Raw genomic sequence first — 18,243 nt, forward strand, 5'->3', positions numbered from 1 at the left:
AAAGAGATGGCCTTAGATATAGTTACCTGGAATGAAAGACAGCCCTACTTCAATAGCACCACACAATGACACCTCATATTCCTGATCCCGCCGACTATGGAATAGGTCTTGAATCTGGATTTCTGCCTAACGAAGAGCCAACTCAATGCCTTTCTGAGCCATACCTCAGCACTTGGGAGGTCTTAGTCCAGAATTTATCTATCCTGATCAAAACTGGGGAGCTCCGAAATCGAATCGATAGACTTGAAGTTCTATCAACAGAGCCTTTGAGAACTACCTCGCAATGGCATAGAGCATATGTCTGCCTTGTCTTCTTAGCTAACGGCTATGTCTGGTGTGGCAAAACCCCTTTGAATGTATGTGTGAACATGTTGCAACAGTCTTCACCCACGTCTTATATATTAGTTGACTTATGGCAAAAATAGATTGTTCCACCTAGCATCGCAGTTCCTTTGCTTCAGATTTGTGAGAATCTGGAAATCCCGCCAATAGCAACATTTGCGGGTCTATGTTTGTGGAACTATCAACGCATATCCCAGACAGAGCCTCTGTACCGGCCTGAAAACTTGAGGTGCATAAATTCTTTCACCGGATCACGCGACGAAGAATGGTTCTACACGATATCTGTCGCTATCGAAGCCTTAGGGGCCCCTGTGATTGGGAAAGCAATTCAAGCAATCAAGGCCGCCTATTCCGGCGATTCTCACACCGTGAAAGGCTATCTGATCGAGATCTCAGAAGTGATCACCGAGGTTGGGATTCTACTCGATCGAATGTATGAAAAGTGCAAGCCGAGCACATTTTACAACTCAATTCGCCCTTTCCTCGCAGGAAGCGCCCGAATGGAAGAATTCCAAATGGTGGATGGCCTACTGTATGAAGATGGATCTGGACGCGCTCAATATCAATCATACCGGGGTGGCAGTAACGCACAGAGCTCCCTCATCCAACTTATCGATATCATTTTGGGGGTCAAGCACGGTCCACCGGGGGCGAGGGATAAGACTACAAAGTGTCGAGAGTGTGAGTCCGTGAAGGCTCCAGGCTTCATTGAGGAGATGCGTGCATACATGCCGGGGTCACACCGTCGTTTCTTAGAAGACATCTCTAACGTGGCCAACATCAAATCCTTTGTCGGAGCGAGAACCTCAGACATCGCACTGCAAGAAGCATATGCATCATGCATCATGGGACTACGTCGAATGCGAGACCAGCACATGAAAATAGTATGGCGATACATAATCATGCAGTCAAATGACAAAGAAAGCCACCGGAATGGTCTCGGGGAACGCGAAAGAGCGGTCAGCCCAATAGTACCAGCCAGTGTCCCTTTCGGAAAACCTTTTGATCTCAAAAGAGGGAGAGGCCCTTGCGGGACAGGTGGGACGCAGCTCATTCCTTTTCTCAAGCAAACCCGAGATAATACCAGCCAGGCCCTAGTTACTACGACAGGGAATCGCTTTTGGGCATCTAGTGTACCATAAAATATGAAAATCCATAGGTGACCGGGCCGATTCGGATAACTAGAACTACATAGTGAGTTAATTCAAAATTTCGGGTTTATATGATCATGTGCCCTAATTAATCCAATAGCAACCTGTATAATAAACAAAGTGCATATATATACCAGTATGGCGTGCCCTATATCTCAATTATTGTCAAATCGAACCAGAACCTGCTCGGAAAAAAATTTCAATGGTTCCACAGACCCACAAAATGGGTCGATCAGATAGATCAGATTAATGATGCTTCTTGGCAGGCGTCAGCCACTTGGTCCGAACTCTATTCTATATTACAGCTGCTCCACGGTCCTGCATAACAGTGATGAAGTCTACATGAGCTCGAGCTTCCTAAGAGGGTAAATCTGATCCATCATCAGTCGAAAAGACCAGCTGTGTTTAGGACATTTAGCCCCTGAGATGATCTCTAGCGGTCTAATGTCTAGCATTCGCACTAATTTTTCTACCAAACAGCGGTCTACAACTGAATATCGGTTCACAGTTTATAGGCATCAGTACACGACATACTCCATGCAGGTGCTCCCTAATCCCGCTTCAATATCAACGAAATTTATGACTATGCCTTCAATTGCTTATATACAGTATCCCAACAGTTTTCTTGGTTTCGAAATCACTTATTGCCCAACTCTCGCATTTTGGTCATGGACAGCACCAAGGAGCAAAGGATTGTCATTGTAGGCGCCGGCCCTGTAGGCTGCCTAGCTGCTCTTTATGCTGCAAAGCGCGGTGATCGCGTGGAAATATATGACAAACGAGCTGGTAATCACACTCTCTGTCTTTTTCGTCAGAAATGCATTGATTTAATTCCGGTCTTAAGATCCACGGGTCGTATGTCCCGCAAACATTGGCAACAAATCTATCAATCTTGCGCTTTCAGAACGCGGCATAAGCTCCCTGAGAACCGCCGGAAACTCGGATCTTGTGGATGGAATAATTGCAAACGCAATTCCTATGTTTGGGCGCATGATACATGGCCAGAATACGGACGGTAAGCTATGGGAAAAGTCACAGGATTATGACAGCCACGGAAGAGTAATTAATGAGCCATCCTTTTTTTTCAATCAGACACTAATACTAGATAGGCAATCAACTCTCTCTGCCGCGCTGTACTCAACAATATTCTCCTTGATGAGGTCGAAAAAATCGCGCAAGTAGATCTTTTCTTCAATCATAAGCTGACCAGCATTGATGTGGAGACCAAAACAGCCAGTTTTATGTCTCCACGAGGGGTCAACAACGCAGACTCGTCTCAAAAAAATGCACTATTTGATCTTCTGATCGGTGCCGACGGAGCACATTCTGCAACCAGGTCTTGTATGGTTAAGTTTGCGCAAATGAATTATCAGCAAACTTACATCGATTTGGAATGGTGCGAGTTTCGAATTGCCCCCTTGACGAAAGAGCAGTATCGTCTATCACCCAACCATCTCCATATTTGGCCCAGTGATGATTCGATGTTTATTGCCCTTCCGAATTCTGATGGCTCGTTCATGTGTACTTTGTTCGCGACGCCAACTACTTTCCATGAATTGGGAAAACTGCCGGAGCTCATCGTCCCTTTCTTCAACCGTCACTTCCCCGGGGTGTGTCCCGGTCTCATCTCTAGGGAAAGTATGCTCAGTCAGTTCCAGGGGGCTTCGCATTTGCCTCTATTTGGTGTCAAGTGTAGCCCTTATCATTTTCGAGGTAGTGTCGTTTTGGTTGGGGATGCCGCTCATGTGATGCTGCCCTTCTATGGCCAAGGCCTCAATTCTGGACTTGAGGACATTCGCGTGCTATTTGAAATATTCGATAAGCACGGACTTTATAACAAATTCGAATCTGACAGTGATCGAGAAGAAGCTCGGGAACGTGCGCTCACTGCGTACACCGAGTTCAGGAAGCCGGATGCTCATGCCATTCACGATATGTCGCGTCAGAACTACGATGAGATGCGGCTTCATGTGAACTCCATCTTCTACGTTTGGCGAAAGTCTATAGAAGAGAAGCTTGATAAGTATGTGCCATTCTTGGGCTGGGCTACCCAGTACTCTCGAGTTAGCTTTACATGTTTGCGTTATTCAAGTGTCAGAGAAGCAGCTGCCCGTCAAGGCGCCATACTTGCCATTTTACATGGTATAGCACTGGCTCTGTTTGCCCTTGCGATACCCTTTTGGGTCCCGGCTTTCGCTACGATGCTTTCGCATGGAATTTAGCTTTGAGAATGCATATTGAGTTTCTGTTCTTAATGTTCAGCTCTCAGAATCCGAGCCAGTAAGCGGTATCACGTATATGTCGCGTCAATCAGATTTGTAGATCAGAGCGGCGGTTATCTTCCAGGCGCTCGATATAGTAGAAAGCTGTGGGATATCAACTTGAAGCAGATGCATGGCCCGCCGGGCACAGCCATTGTAGCACACTTTCGGTCAAGGGTATGAACTACTGGAGAATGTCCAAGAATGAGAAGACTGAACGTCCTATAAAATTGCATATATTCGGGTCAATGAACCAATATTTCCACCTACACTTACAGTGAGATATTTTCGGCGATCGTGACACCAAATCAAGGTATTCGCTCATGAGTATAATTTCCAAGTCTCTGGAAAATCGTCTGATACAAATCCCAAAACAGGTGTCATTGGCTCTGCAGCCACCAGTCAAGGCGTAATTAGCCTTTTTAATTAGCTTGAGAGTATATACTGTAAAACGCTGAGGAAACAATGCTGATTAGACTTTTATAAATCAAAAAGCCTGTACATAGGATAATGTATTCTTTTACTCGCAACTAGAGGTATTATTCTTTTGCACCTAATATATGACTCAATGTGTATAAAAGATCTTCCCAGAGGAGATAGCTTACTAGATGCTATTGCAGAAATGATGATGCAAGGTCCACAGGCACCCTGCTATGAAAATTTACTTTATCTTTGTCTGAATATGCTGTGCTACCTGTATATGCTGTGCTACCTGTATATGCTGTGCTACCATGAAGCTGTATCTGCTGTGTAACCAGCATCTGCAGTGCAACAAGGGATGTGAGATCGGCTATGCAGTATAGTGAGGAGAGGTATTATGTCCTATTTACGGAGTATAGTTTACCGTTACGGATGTGTATATAATACCTGCCTGTACTCTGTAGCGGCAGCATATTCTAGTTAAAATACATACTCACCTCTGTGATTCGACCCCGAGGGGACCCCCTCAATACTAACCATCCACTGACTGGTATGAACAGACAGCGAGATAGACTGTAAAGATCGTTTTTGCTAGGTATTTCTGATAAAATATTTCATAAACAGATACCACCAATATATTCCGTAAGCAGAACAGGTTTATCATCAGATCGAAAACCAGGATATCGAGTTATCAATATTCAGTAAGCACTACGCGAAACTACCTACTAAGGGTTAACACCTTTCTGTACTCCGTACAATTCAAAAATGATCATCAAAATTCCGAACATGACTTGGTAACGGACTTGTCACAATACTCACATGGTATAATATCGTCTAAAGCCTCGTGGAACATATCACCGCCTTACAAATTAATCAAGGTGATTATAAAGCTATGGCTCAACTTCGACCGATTCTGATTCAGTTTTTATTTTCATCCAACGATCACCTTATCTCAAGATGGGCTCTATACCAACAGCTGCCCCAAGGCGCGGAAAATTCAATTATGTCCCACGAGGCACCACCCCAATCCCAGCAGCATCACCTTTGGCTCTGCCTGCTCTATCAAACTTCAATGAATCTGGTTTTCTATCTGTGACAGACCTTCGGCCTTCTTTAGAGCTTGGCGATGATTCTCCCTATAAGCTTTCCAGTCATTGTTTCACTGCTCGTCATCATGTCTCGAGACTTAATTCAGCCCCATACGACCGTTCAAGTTGGAACGATGAAAAGTTACTGAGGGAGATATACATCCCAGAAGTCGAGCATCTTCTCAAAAGCGTTACAGGTTGTAAAACTGTTGTGACAACAGGGGTGGTCCTCAGAAGCGAGCTGTACTCCGAGTCTGTGGCCCCTCGGACAGAGGAGAAATCTTGTCAACAAAACGAAGGCGAAGTTCCTTTGAACCTTCCTCGAGAGCCTTGTGCAGGTGTATTTGGAACGAAACCTGGCAACTCCGCGTCCCCGGCCCCAAAGGTACACATTGACGTGACGCCTTTGGGCGCCCGGCTTTATATTCGAAAGCATCATAGAGACTTGGCTTTGGCAGCAGAAGCAGTGATTGAAGCTGAGAACAAATTGCTCAGTGCTGGTGTTGACTGGAATGATCTCAAAAATCATTATAGAGGAAAGGATAGCGAGGAGGAGCAGATTCCACGCTTTGCTTACTTCTCCGTCTGGCGCCCTCTCAAGACTGTCACTCGAGACCCCCTTGGCGTTGCACCATCTTATACGTTTCCAAAGTCTGACTACGTCCCTGTCGGAGTCTTGGACAGGTGCCTCGACAGTGAGATCCCTTCTCAACTTTTCAAAACAATTCGTCCTGCCCAACAAAGCCCTCAAGATCCGGAAAAGCCAATCCAAAACGAAACCGTGGAAGATGAATGCAAATTGGGACCTTTTCAAACTTGGGCTTATTCAGCGTACGGACCGCGCGATATAGAAGGGAAAACACACAATTGGCATTTCATATCTGACCAGAATCCTTCTGAAGTCCTCATTATACAATTCTTTGACAACGAGATGGAAGCTACTGTCCGAGCGCCACAGGATATCACGGATACGTCCCCAGGAATAGCAGCTTGCGGTGCCTTTCACAGCTCATTTGAGCTTGAAGGCCAAGAGGAACGGGATAACAGAGAGAGCCTAGAGGTTAGATGCTTTGCATTCTGGTAAATGCCTTTTGATTCTTTGTTCATATTGGGCGGATCGAAATCAGTTTCACCATTTTGTTCTCTTTGATTGTTTCTTAAACTCTATTTTTATTGACGCCAGGCCTAATGTAGCTAGTCGATGCTCATCGCCCTTTTCTTAATCGACAGTCAAAAATGACCTATGCCAAATGTAGACCAAAGTGGATCTGGTCAAGATTTAAGAAGAACCAAAGAGAATAAGGTGGTGAAACTGATTTCGAGAGGACCTGTAGTTCCTCTATTGTTATTACCTTGAGGTCCTAAAGCGTTTCATCGTGGGATCCAGGGGGCTTGTTACTTGTTTCCGGCCGTGTTGGATCATTTATTCTATGAGAAATAATGTTGGGGCTTAGGAATGTTAGGGCCCAGGCAATGATCCCCCATAGCCTAACGACGCGGGCTACTTATCTTGGTCCCGGGCATGCTAGAACATAACGTTCTTGTTTTGGCCTGTTCGGCTAGAGCGCCCGGGCAAGTGTCGTAACAATAATCCGACAACCAGAACGCCAAAAAAGCACTCCAGTGTGGACGCAGGTCAGTGCGATTTGAATCGACACTAGGGAGTGGAAAATAGCCATGTTTATGCAGCCCCACAAAACGCGCTGAAGTTGGGAGGGGATCGAACTTATCTCATCACTGGCGGTACAAGTGGGCTAGGCCTACACTTGGCTAGACACCTGGTCGAGCGAGGGGCTCGACATATCGTGCTTGTAAGCCGATCAGGACCAAAGTCTCCGGAAGATCACGCGATTCTTTTGGATTTGCGGCGTTGCGGGGCCAACGTGAGAGTTGAACGGGCAGATATCAGCAGTCTTGAGATAGTGATGTCGCTCTTCTGTCCTACAGCAGAATGGCCCCCCATAGTGGGAGTTGTGCACTGTGCAGGCGTCTTGGGAGACTCCTATGCTCATGACACAACGATGAACAGTTTCTGGCAAGTGTTCGCGCCTAAGGCCTTGGGTGCGTGGAACATGCACCTCGCTACACAACACATGGATCTGGACTTCTTTGTCCTGATTTCGTCCTTGTCGAGTGTCCTCGGACTTGCAGGCCAGTTTAGCTATGCTGCTGCGAACCAGTTTCTGGATGGGCTGGCACATCACCGCCGGGCGTCCAACCTACCAGGACTTTCTCTGAATCGCGGTGTGTTGGGAGAATTTGCAGGCATGTCTCGCAAATCGGCCCAAAACGATAGGGTGCTCCAAATCCTAAAGTCGACAGGGTCGCGGGAACTCGGTTTCAACCAAGGCTGCATCTAGGACCTTTGTAATATTTCTTCAATCTTCAAGTCTGCGTGTCGAAAATGACCTTTAGCGCTTTCTTCTTTTGCACCGACAATATCAATACACCATGCGAGGAAGGCATCAAATCCTTGATCAGGATCTGCTTCATAGTAGCTCCAGTTACGTTTAATGAAAGCTTTTAGCTCAGCGAAAAACTCCTCAATCGGATTTAAGTCGGGCGAGTAGGGCGGTAGATAAATCAATATCACCCCCGCGTCCGCACACATCTGCGCAATCCGTTCTGAATGATGAAACGATGCATTGTCCATAATCACAACAGATTTAGGCTCGGTGAAGAAGCTGGGCTATGAAGTCTTCAAACATAGTAGCATCCGTTGAACCGCGAAAGACACGCGAGAGCACGATCCCGTCTTGGGCATACGCAGGCAGTATCTGATATCGCTGGTCGCGGTGGAACTGCGATACTTGTATGGGCGCCACGCCAAGGGGTGACCAGCCTGTTCGCCTGAATCCAACCCTTTTATCGCACCCAGATTCATCAACGTACACTAGGTGATATGATTGGAAGTCTGATAAATTGTGCAAATAATACTCTCATAAGTCACCATTTCGCTCCCTGGCTTGCTGCCGAGCAGTCTTTTTCGACCAACCTCTAGCGACAAGGGCTCTTCTGATGCTGGAGGTTGTGGCTAGTGTGTGGAACTCATCCCAGAGAAAGACAGCCATCTCATCTAGGTAGAGACCAGGCTTTTCAGACAGGTGGTCGCAGAGGGCCTCGATCATCGGCGGCGTTACGGTCCGTCTCCGGCCTATTCGATTTGGTGGTGCGTGGACATTTCCGAACTGCCGTAAGTTCCTGCGAATATTGATGATCGTAACCTTGCTGCATTCAGCTTCTTCAGCCATTTGAGACGTGCTTAGTGACTGGCTCTCTATCATATCACGGATGAGATGTAGCTTTGACAGGGGAAGTCTTGGAGCCATATTGCAAGGCCTTGCGCGGGGTAACGCTCAAGAGTAATTCAGAGATGAAGAAGCCTGTTGCACGAGAGAAGAGGGGCACAGAGATGGCATGCGTATGGCGATTTCGTGTAAAATACGTCAGTCTACGTCCCACCAGCGTTATGTAAAATACAAGTTCTATTCTGGGAAATTAGGGATCGACCACCATACCGGATCAAGGTTAGCGTGTTTTCAAATAGGGATTCAGAATTAACATGTGAGAGTGTGGGGGTAAATCCGATTTCGAATATTACTGTATTGATCGAGGATTGCGCATGTAGTTGAGCACCATGTCCCTCACAAGGGCGATGTCTGACTTTGAAGTCACACCAGGTGTTGTGGTTTTGAAAATTCCAGGAACATCGATGACACTAAGATGATCCTCATGAGGTCCATTTATCTCCAACCGAAGAACATCAGGAGAAAATGTGGGCAGGTGGTTGTCTTCCACTGAGGTTGATAGGCCCATCGCCACGTGAACCTTAGGACAAGCTTAATTTTGCATTCAAGGTTGCGTTCAGGGAGAATATAGACCCACCTCAGCCATCATATTTTCGAATCCTTTCTCATTCAATGAATCGATGTCAGATCTGCTCCAACTAGCCTCCATCTTTCCATCGTCGTGTCCTGTTGAGATGATGGAGCCCGTAATTCTCCGCGCTTTCAAGCTAGGTTCTCTCCGAAATATGATCTGGGTTGCAAATCGAGTACACAGACCACTATTCCGGGGGAATTTCAATTTAGTCAGGCCCTCTAAGACGGAGCTCTTTCCGCTGGATTGATCTCCGACAACGACCAATTGTGGTAAATTGATGTATTCTCCAACATTGCAAGCGAATAATTTGTCAATTTTTTCAAGCAGAGCAGGGTCCGCTAGCACCACTTGTGCTTCCTGCTTGATCGTCATGGTTTATTTGTTGTAGAAGATTCACGGATGTGATCCTCGCTTTGCGCAAGCCGGCGACTGGTGCAGGAGAAATTGTTCTTTTTGAGGAGCAGCGCGAACAATTTCTTCAAATGGTTGAATTGCCCGAAGAGCAACGACCGAGACTTTCCACATGAGATGCGCTTTCCCTTCACTCCGTCCATCAATGAGCTCCCACTGAAGACGAACATTGGAGTCACCTCCAGGAGCTGATACCTTCATGAGGTTTAGTGGCCCAGTCACCGTGGAGTAATCCAGCCAAATGTTTTCTTCGGGACCAGGTATACCGTAGACAACGGTACATTCTGAAGAGTACCGAATCACTCCACCAAATCTCCCAAGGGTATCTCCTTCCTGGACTGAAATAACGGGGCAAACCGTGAGAAAGACATCATCTTTGGGTTGAAGAGTACAGCGATTTTCGAAAACAGTTTACCCCTCAGACACTCACACTTTGTTTCTCGGCCCGTACCCGAGACAACGCTAGGCCAGATACGGCTAGCTCGTACATGGAACTGATCTATAAGTGGACAATATCTTACCACTTGCCCCAATAAGAGTTTAGCTTGTTTCGGGTACTGGTGACGCGCGCTGCGCACGCTGTGGCCCTGAAACGATGAAATGGAAGGGCAGGGACGAGAAAATCCGGAAAATGGGAGGTTTTGTGTGACTGATATTTGACAATGCAAAGGAGCGTTGACCAATGAGAAGACATGTAGTATGACTAATAGCCGCAACACCTTAGAAAACAGAATAACCAGGAATGTGCTAATCAGCCATTGTATTGTATTTCGATTGTGTAAGTATATCAGTGTATGATGTTTTACGTCGTCTTCGAGAACGCCTCTCAGGAGGTGGTGTGCTAGCCTCTGGTGAGGGCTCGTTTTCGTCGGCGGTTTCTGGCCATGTTAATTGTGTGTTTTCTTCGTCCTCATTATCAAGAGCGTCCACTTCCGGGGAATGCAGTCCCGGATAGGTGATTGGGAGTGGCTCGGTCCGCGAACTCGTCGCCGATCTAGTCGGGGTCTGAGGGCCAGCCCTTTGGGACCAACGGTCAACACGCTTCCGTTTACCAGTCGAGGAAGGCGTAGCCGGTAAATGATGATTTGGCTTTGGGAGAAAATGTATATCATCTGTGATCATAGCTAATTGGCGATGTTCTTTTGTGAGGCCAAAAATGCGACCTGTTAAGAAAACATAGGAATTTGCGATCAGTGGTGGGACACCCACCGCTGACCATTTTTGAAGTACGCGGTGACTGGAAAGATGTGATAGGTTCGAGCGGAGTTGTAAACCGTAGTCTGGAGACGGTAGTGAAGAAGAGTTGGCCCGCGGTTTAGTGGACCACCGCGTTCAAGAACAACACCAAGCAACGCCACTGTGGGCTGAGCAGCTTCGGGACAGTGCATAAAATATTTTTCTGTATCTTCTTCATTGCCCGGATGACTACATTGTGTTAGCCTAGTTCTGTAAGAGATGAGGTAAACTTACCGGTTCAAAGTGTGAGCGTGGATGATAATATGAAATTCCTCGTCCTCGGATGAGATAGTCAGGAACGATCCCGAGGAATATATAAAGGTGTTTGGCTTGTAATGGTCGGACTGGTTACCTTCATCAAAATACCTAACCAGGGTAGGAATTTCCTCCTGTTCAACATCCTCTGATTGAATGTCCTTTAGCGGTATGTTCTACGGAGTTGCATCGGAAGCCCTTTACCGGGACGTGTAGGGTCCGGTTCGACATGCTCGACGAAGTCTCGAACATGAACAATAGCCGGACAAGTTGAATTTGAAGGCATAATGTTATCTGGAGTACAGTAATGTTCGAAATCAGCTTTACCTCTGTTCTCTCTCTCTCTTTCCCAGCGCCCCACCAGGAGACACTAACCCGCATTCGGCCATATCCCCGCTCACCTTTAATATATACCGGATAATGTCTCGCAAATCTTGGCTTTCAAATTCTGGTTTAGTGCTCACCGATTGCCGCCTTTCGCTCACGAAGACCCAAGACCTGAGCAACCCGATCCCACTCACAGCGTCGCCTGAACAGCCTGGCCCAACTCACTGCGACCTGAGCTAATCCGGAGATCAGCTGACCAGATAGTATCATGTCACAACTCTTCCTTGTCGTTCCTAACAACCGCTTGGTCAACAGAGCCGCTAAATCCCCAAATGTCATCGCTTGCTAATTGCTTGGTTGGTCCTTTTTTTTTTTTTTTGACTTGTTGGTGCCATCAAACTGATAGCGCTACTTTTGTCCAGTTTCCATGGATATCAGCACCATTGGCAACCTCCTCGGGAGTGCAAGGTCGATGATACCATATATTGAACTTGTTCTGATCCAATGGACTGAGATGCAACAAGTCGATACGAGCTGCGCGAGGAACCACATCACTAGGCGTCAAACCAACAGACTCCTGTTTGAAAACGTATGCTAATAAAGCGACGAAATGATCAGATGTCCAGAAACCTTCTCGCCGCCGAGAGTTACGCACTAAGCATAACGTCTCCCGGCGCGTATGCCAGTCTCGGCACTTGGTGGCACTGAAATGAAGGATTTGGAGAAGCAAAGCTTTAGTAGAAAACATCGAAACCTGCTCCTCCAAGCTCAAGTAAAGCGCCGCTAACTCATTTATTCGCTGGAATAGGGGCAAAGAGGAGTCATAAGACATCTCATCCAAGGGCCTCTTGAGAGAAGCAAGTAAGACATCACTGACCATAGTCCATAGCTCGATCATTATTAACGGGCCGCGGTCTTGTGGCGATAACGTATCTCTGTGTGTCGAAATGAAAGCATGAAATTCGCTCTTCCAGTTTAATAGTCTCTCCAGGAAGGTCTTTTCCGCGCTATTCTGATAAAGTAGATCGGCAAGGGCAGTGTTCAACCCTGTAGGCTTGATCCTACACGGAGTTCGAATCCCTGTGGATAGTTTGCCGTGATAGCCGCTCCAAGAACAATGGAGAAATCAGTTTCAGACACCCCCGAATACTCATGAACAGGCCGGCATACGGTGATCGCCTGCCACAGCGGCAAATCGTCCGCTTCGGCTTCTATATCATGCTGTGGTTGAGAGAATGTAATTCGGTGTAGCTGTAGATCTGAGAACGCGCGCATTAGGACCAGCCCCGAGGGATTCCCGTCGAAATTGACCCTCTGCCATTCCATAAGCACACTGTAACCGGACCGTAGGTGTGAGGTCACGGCCTTAACATCGCCCTGGAAGAGAGACAGTGACACAAACGCAATACATGAAACAAGAACCGCCTCTCTATGCGCGCTGCGTGTCGTATATGCATCTCCTTTCGCTAGTCTCTGCCGTAGAGAAACAAGAAACAAGAGCCTTGTTGCACTGCGCTAGAGTGAAAGATGAGCTTTTCTCTACACTAGGCTTCGATTTGGAAGGGTTGGCCTCTTGCATAAATTGCCAATGCATAGAACTCATAGCAACAGCTGCATGTCGTACAGCAGGTTCCTCCTCGGCGACCTGGTGAACGAGTCGCTGCCAGAAGTCATCGACCATCGACCCGGTGCATTTTCTAGAAGTATGCACCTTGAATAAATCGAGGAACTGCCGTTCGGCGGGTGAAAGACCCACTTGGCTTGGATCTAGTAACCGTCGTGCAACGAGTTTGGGGGCCGTGTTAGGGGTGACGGCTTGTATGTGTATGGCTCGCATGCCGCGTTTAAGCCGGTCGGGGGCCTCCACGTATTCGCATACTTGTCCCGCATCTGTGCACCTGAGACACGAGGGGTGAGTTTCATCGCACTTTTTGCGGCGAATTCTGGCGAGTGATATATTAGTTGTCGCGGATCGTGATAGGAGCCGCGTATAAGCTTACTTGCACGTTTGGCAGCCCGAGCGAACCTTCGAATGGCTTGTCCTCTTTGCTTTCGTTTCTGCAGACTTTGCTTCCGAAATCATCTTCAGTTCTCGGGAGGCTCAATTGCCTTATAGGAACACATAACCATCAGATTTTGCTGGCCTTGGATAGGGGCTGGGTTCACCGCCTTAGCTTCACCTATAACATTATTTATTTCACAAGCGAGTGAGGCACACCTAAAACGCGTCTAATGAATCTGTAATCTCGTTGACTTGCATAAATTATGCACATTTACCTTGTTATCTTTTGAAGATTTTGTGTACATGATCCATGTCGATATGCAGATATTCGACCGGTGTAGCACAAATCATGATAAATTTTCATCGTTCAGCTTTCCCGCACATTTACTTAGTGAGCCTGAGCCTGAACCCAAGCACTCTCCTAATTGCGGCGGCAGCCTAGAAAGGAAGCACCACCTGGCAGACATTATCCTGTCTGTATAGTAGCATATTCGGGAGCAAGCATCGCGTTTCGTCGGCACAGCATTAGCGTGCTTTTGAAAAAGCGCTGGCAGCTGGCCCCAGGGAACGAATAACCCAAGTAAGATCTCCGCCAAGTCATTCATGTTTGCGGCCGTCTTGCAATGGCCTCCGGGAACGGCGTCCTCTAAGGCTTGGAATTCAGTTATCTGTCAGTTAAAGGTGACGGTGGCGACCTGAGATGAGGTTCGAGCCAGACGTTGCACATGGGTATTGCTTTGAGGGTGTGACGGGTCAAAGTCAACATCGTCTGCGATCGCATCTCGTACATTCGTAATCTTAGGGCTTCCAATCGTCCTATGATCAAGGCTGAGACGTCCGCCACGCCTAATGTGGTAATATTCGTCACAGTCCTGTTTTGGCGGCGTTTTTGGCGGAACGTGGAGCTCCCTCGAGTCTCGCGATGAAATCTCAGATGCGCCACTATCTTAATAAGTTCCCTAGGTGCGATGAAGGTACAGAATACCTACGTGCCGGCAGAGCCCTTGTTACGATCTTTTTCTTTCATAATGCTATTCGCAATTGCCAGCATCCCTCGGGGGAATCGAGGCCTTGCCGCGGGCAATGGGCGGTGAGGCGAGAGCGATTCCATAGACACCGCGGCCTTCCCTTTGTCACACCATCTGCATATCCCTCGCTGGTATCACACCAGCTGAACCCCCTCTTGCATTCAGCTGAATTCTTCTCATGCATGCCCCACTTTTAATGTCAAGGCAGGCTACTCGGGACTCGGAGGATCTCCGAGTAGACTATGTAGAGTTCATGTTAAATAGAGTGTCTCATTTTGGTTCTTGAGGGTTTCTTAAGAAACAGTCTTGCCATAATTAGACTTGTTACCTTCTTCCTTACCTAACTGACAGGCCGTCTACCCTGCAAGTAGATTTTATCTTTACAGCCCTGCGAAGTAGCTATTAAGGTGTTTATATTTTTAATCGGCGTAGATGAGTGTAACGATAACTATCTCGTCCCCTCGAGAGCCAAGCGCCCTAGTGGATACGAATAATATATATAGACAGCCTGCAGAAAGTGTCCCAATCCTTGGCTGGTCGTCCTTAGACAATGCACGGTTCTTATGTCAATCAAAAACACTACGAGGCGACGGAAACCCTACTGAATGGTACGATCAAGACGTGGGTATCTTTGCTGCTGTGGAGTTGGGGTGCATGCGGTAGAGCTTGTAGTGCTTCTTTCTATAGGGCTCCTGCCAGCAGTGCGGGCCTATTTCGCAGGGTCCAAGACAGCGCATCAAAGCATACACCTCTTTTTAAGCGGGAGGATCTGCAGACCGCTAAACCGTTGAAAATTCAATAGTGTAATGTCAAAGCGCGAATAATTAGCAATAGTCTGGTCCGGATGTGACTAGGCTCGCGAGATTCCATTGATATAATAGGACACACGGCTACTAGCGAAATTGTGCACCGTAAATATTGACATAAGTCTCCGTGTTGTGTAACTGAATTAAACTTTTAGGCTTTATATGCTAACCTAGGTCTTCATGAGCGAGGGCAAGCATCAGATGATGAGTAGACTTGCCAATAATTCATTAAGAAAACCAACGAAATATAAAAGGAAGCACGTCCCAATGCAATTTTCCAATCGTGTACCCTACTTCATAATTTTTCCATTTCTACGAATCCAAGTGTTTTCCACCAACACCAAGGCAAGAACAAGACACGACATCAAAGATGCGACCAATTTTTATCATCACATTGCTTATTTCAGCATCAATGGGTTTATCAGTAGGAGAAGACAAGTCAAATACCCTAATTCAGAGAACGCCTGATGGATATAATCATCTTGAAGCTGCTATTGCTAAGATTGCTGTTGAGATTCCTGAGGCTAAGGAATATGCTACTGCTTTGGAAGTGGATGTCCTGAATACCGAGGGAGCTACCAAAACGGGTGACAGAGCAGCAGTGTCTAGGGCTTTGACAAAATTTGCCAAGGACCTTCGCGCTGGAGCCCATACTGTGGGGTCTAATCCTGAGCTTTATCACCTGGCTGACAATATTGCTCCTGCTGAGTTAAGACAATTGGCTGGGAAGATTGTGACTGGGGTAAGTCATAGTCTTTTATGTTGTGAGCAGTGTTTGTGATGATATTGTATTAACTGTGATATGATGAATAGGAAGAAGGTTCGCTTAAAGCGGTCGACAATTTAATGGAACAATTTGCCCAGCTGGTTGTGCATGCGTGAGTGATGATCTTTTCTATCTTAAAAGCGGTTATTATGATGATATTATACTGATAAGGATATGATGAACAGCTTAGATGATGAATAGGTTTAACTTCCATCAACTTGTATGGCAGGTGGTACAATTATATTTATTACTGCAAGCGTGTCTAGGAGCAGCGTATTGTTTTGTTTATCCTTGCCTTGATATAGGTTTTCCCCTTTCTAAACAGGTTTCCCTATATTTCATCGCGAATGCGAAGGCTTTCACATTATAACGGATGGATTATCAGAAGCTTAAGCAAATATAAAATCTTCCTTGTATCACACTATGATAGATTACATTTGTGATAGATATGACTGGCGGTGTTATGCAGTATGGATTCATAGCATTGCATTTAGCGGCAAGCAAGCCACCTGGCCCAACTCACACCGCTTCATGGTTTGGATAGAGTGGGCGGTTAGTATGAGAATCGGGGAAATACGAATACTCATAAATAAATATCTTGCGTATGTAGAACGTTGATCTTGCAAACAAGACAAATTGATGGCTTCCTGCTCATTTCGGAGACGTGGGAAACATTCAAATCTCGGTTCCGTAAACCACACACCGAAGAAAGCGACCTCTTTAACCGAGCTACATGTATATATATTCTCCAAATGAATGGGACCAGGAGCAAGTTCCCTGTTGTAGGTACAAATCTGGGTATAATATGTCCCAAATGGATGTCACCGCTGGTTCGATCAAGAAAATTAGTGGAAGATTTTAGGTTTTTGCTAACCACCATTTAGGTATACAGGACGTGGGGATGAATGATTTGTGGAGGTGTTAGTTAATAAGGTGCGGGTTAGGTGTTCTATCATTAGCAATTCAGGGTACCCTCCATCCGTGCAGGGCATAGACATGCAAATGGACTAATACATGCTAGAAGTGATCATCCTGATCATCCTGGTCAAGTAGGGATACCACGGTTTTCAGTTTTTACGATCACAACCGTCGGAAATGTTGGTGGTATAGCAGAATCTGTATCCCAGTCATCGAGTGGTTTGTTAATGTTTGGGAGTCTTCCCACATCTATATTCTGGGCTAGGCGAGGAAGGGATAGAGTCTGTGGAATTATTGCGGTCTGGCTGGATGTAGAGGGAGAGAGATTTCGGTGAGAGCCATGATGTCGTTGGGTAGCTATATTATGCAGGAACTGAAGTGGTCAACGTGAATGCTCCCATCTGTCTAACGTCATTTCTTTGCAGCTCCTGAAGTCTCTCCATTTCCGCGAGTATCCGGGGATTAGATTCAAACTGTGAGGTCCTTCATCTTGATTTTTTGCAGAAGATGAAGCCCTTCGCGCGTCCGTAATCGGGATAATTGTACGTAGCTCGAGCAGAACTTTATCACAAAGACAAGAGAGTTGACCCTGGCCCGCACTGGACTATTTCCCGCCTAAACTGTGCTGATTGGATGCCGAAAAGTACAACCCCTCCACGCGGAAGAAGTCGATGGTCAACCCCGTTATGCATCTGGCCAACCTTACGTTGCCCCACACTGTCTCCTTTCCCCCTCACATTGGATTTCTGCTTGTATTTTCAAGCAAAAACAGCCGGTGGAAATACTGTATCCCTCAGATTCCAACACCGGTAAATACTCGATGTTTCTGTAACATTCGTAATCCCGGCCTAGCCGCACCTGCATAAGAATTGTCATAGACCTATGTGGAACGCGACTGGCAAACATTGGGGGCTTTTCTCCGTCCTTTATTATGCAGCTCGTCGAGTTTAAGTCACATACCGGTCTACGAAAATCACTTCTGGTCACTTGTTACTTCTTTTTCTTTCTGGTTGCTTTGCAAAGTCAGCTCGATATTATTAGAAGGGAGGTCTAATTGGACCAGCACTTAGACCTAAGAATATTTCCTACGAAGTAACGGGCAACTCCGCAGTTCGGGGGAAGGGGACGGTGATTGTGATCAAGAAGAGAGACTATCCAAAACCAAAGATCTTTGCGGAGGACGGACATGTGAATGCATGGTATTCTAATTCCTAAACGAGGGAGCTCCGGGTAAATTGTTCTATAAGCGCGTGAATCTACCGCAAATGCCAGCCCGCCAGCTACTGGTAACATCATACAATAGACCCTGTTCCTTGGCTATTTTCCATGGGTTTAAGAATGAGGTGCTTT

At 46.6% G+C, this 18,243-nt stretch overlaps 7 protein-coding genes across 7 annotated transcripts; 4 read left to right on the top strand and 3 right to left on the bottom strand.

Annotated features, from left to right (window-relative positions):
- Window positions 1-65: 65 nt before the first annotated feature.
- Window positions 66-3,715, top strand: PENARI_c039G05254 (uncharacterized protein; the record flags this gene model as incomplete). The annotated part of the gene is made up of 3 exons (XM_022637032.1): window positions 66-356; window positions 426-1,226; window positions 2,603-3,715. 3 exons carry the CDS (start codon window positions 66-68, stop codon window positions 3,713-3,715), a joined length of 2,205 nt encoding a protein of 734 aa, XP_022483126.1.
- Window positions 3,716-5,131: 1,416 nt separating this feature from the next.
- Window positions 5,132-6,346, top strand: PENARI_c039G12152 (uncharacterized protein; the record flags this gene model as incomplete). The annotated part of the gene is made up of 1 exon (XM_022637055.1): window positions 5,132-6,346. One exon carries the CDS (start codon window positions 5,132-5,134, stop codon window positions 6,344-6,346), a length of 1,215 nt encoding a protein of 404 aa, XP_022483128.1.
- Window positions 6,347-7,187: 841 nt separating this feature from the next.
- Window positions 7,188-7,622, top strand: PENARI_c039G00443 (uncharacterized protein; the record flags this gene model as incomplete). The annotated part of the gene is made up of 1 exon (XM_022637017.1): window positions 7,188-7,622. One exon carries the CDS (start codon window positions 7,188-7,190, stop codon window positions 7,620-7,622), a length of 435 nt encoding a protein of 144 aa, XP_022483117.1.
- A 579-nt stretch (window positions 7,623-8,201) lies between these two features.
- On the bottom strand, window positions 8,202-8,591 carry PENARI_c039G00374 (uncharacterized protein; the record flags this gene model as incomplete). The annotated part of the gene is made up of 1 exon (XM_022637016.1): window positions 8,202-8,591. One exon carries the CDS (start codon window positions 8,589-8,591, stop codon window positions 8,202-8,204), a length of 390 nt encoding a protein of 129 aa, XP_022483092.1.
- A 2,154-nt stretch (window positions 8,592-10,745) lies between these two features.
- On the bottom strand, window positions 10,746-11,332 carry PENARI_c039G08744 (uncharacterized protein; the record flags this gene model as incomplete). Its single annotated transcript, XM_022637043.1, has 3 exons — window positions 10,746-10,980; window positions 11,026-11,194; window positions 11,251-11,332. The coding sequence occupies 3 exons, from the start codon at window positions 11,330-11,332 to the stop codon at window positions 10,746-10,748; spliced, it is 486 nt and encodes a 161-aa protein (XP_022483091.1).
- A 435-nt stretch (window positions 11,333-11,767) lies between these two features.
- PENARI_c039G01757 (Zn(II)2Cys6 transcription factor domain-containing protein) lies at window positions 11,768-13,456 on the bottom strand (the record flags this gene model as incomplete). The annotated part of the gene is made up of 4 exons (XM_022637021.1): window positions 11,768-12,385; window positions 12,439-12,750; window positions 12,998-13,316; window positions 13,374-13,456. The coding sequence occupies 4 exons, from the start codon at window positions 13,454-13,456 to the stop codon at window positions 11,768-11,770; spliced, it is 1,332 nt and encodes a 443-aa protein (XP_022483111.1).
- Window positions 13,457-15,621: 2,165 nt separating this feature from the next.
- PENARI_c039G07780 (uncharacterized protein) lies at window positions 15,622-16,091 on the top strand (the record flags this gene model as incomplete). The annotated part of the gene is made up of 2 exons (XM_022637039.1): window positions 15,622-15,951; window positions 16,023-16,091. 2 exons carry the CDS (start codon window positions 15,622-15,624, stop codon window positions 16,089-16,091), a joined length of 399 nt encoding a protein of 132 aa, XP_022483125.1.
- Window positions 16,092-18,243: the final 2,152 nt, after the last annotated feature.

This window comes from Penicillium arizonense (assembly GCF_001773325.1).
Source record: "Penicillium arizonense strain CBS 141311 chromosome Unknown PENARI_contig039, whole genome shotgun sequence".
Classification (NCBI taxonomy): Eukaryota; Fungi; Ascomycota; class Eurotiomycetes; order Eurotiales; family Aspergillaceae; genus Penicillium; species Penicillium arizonense.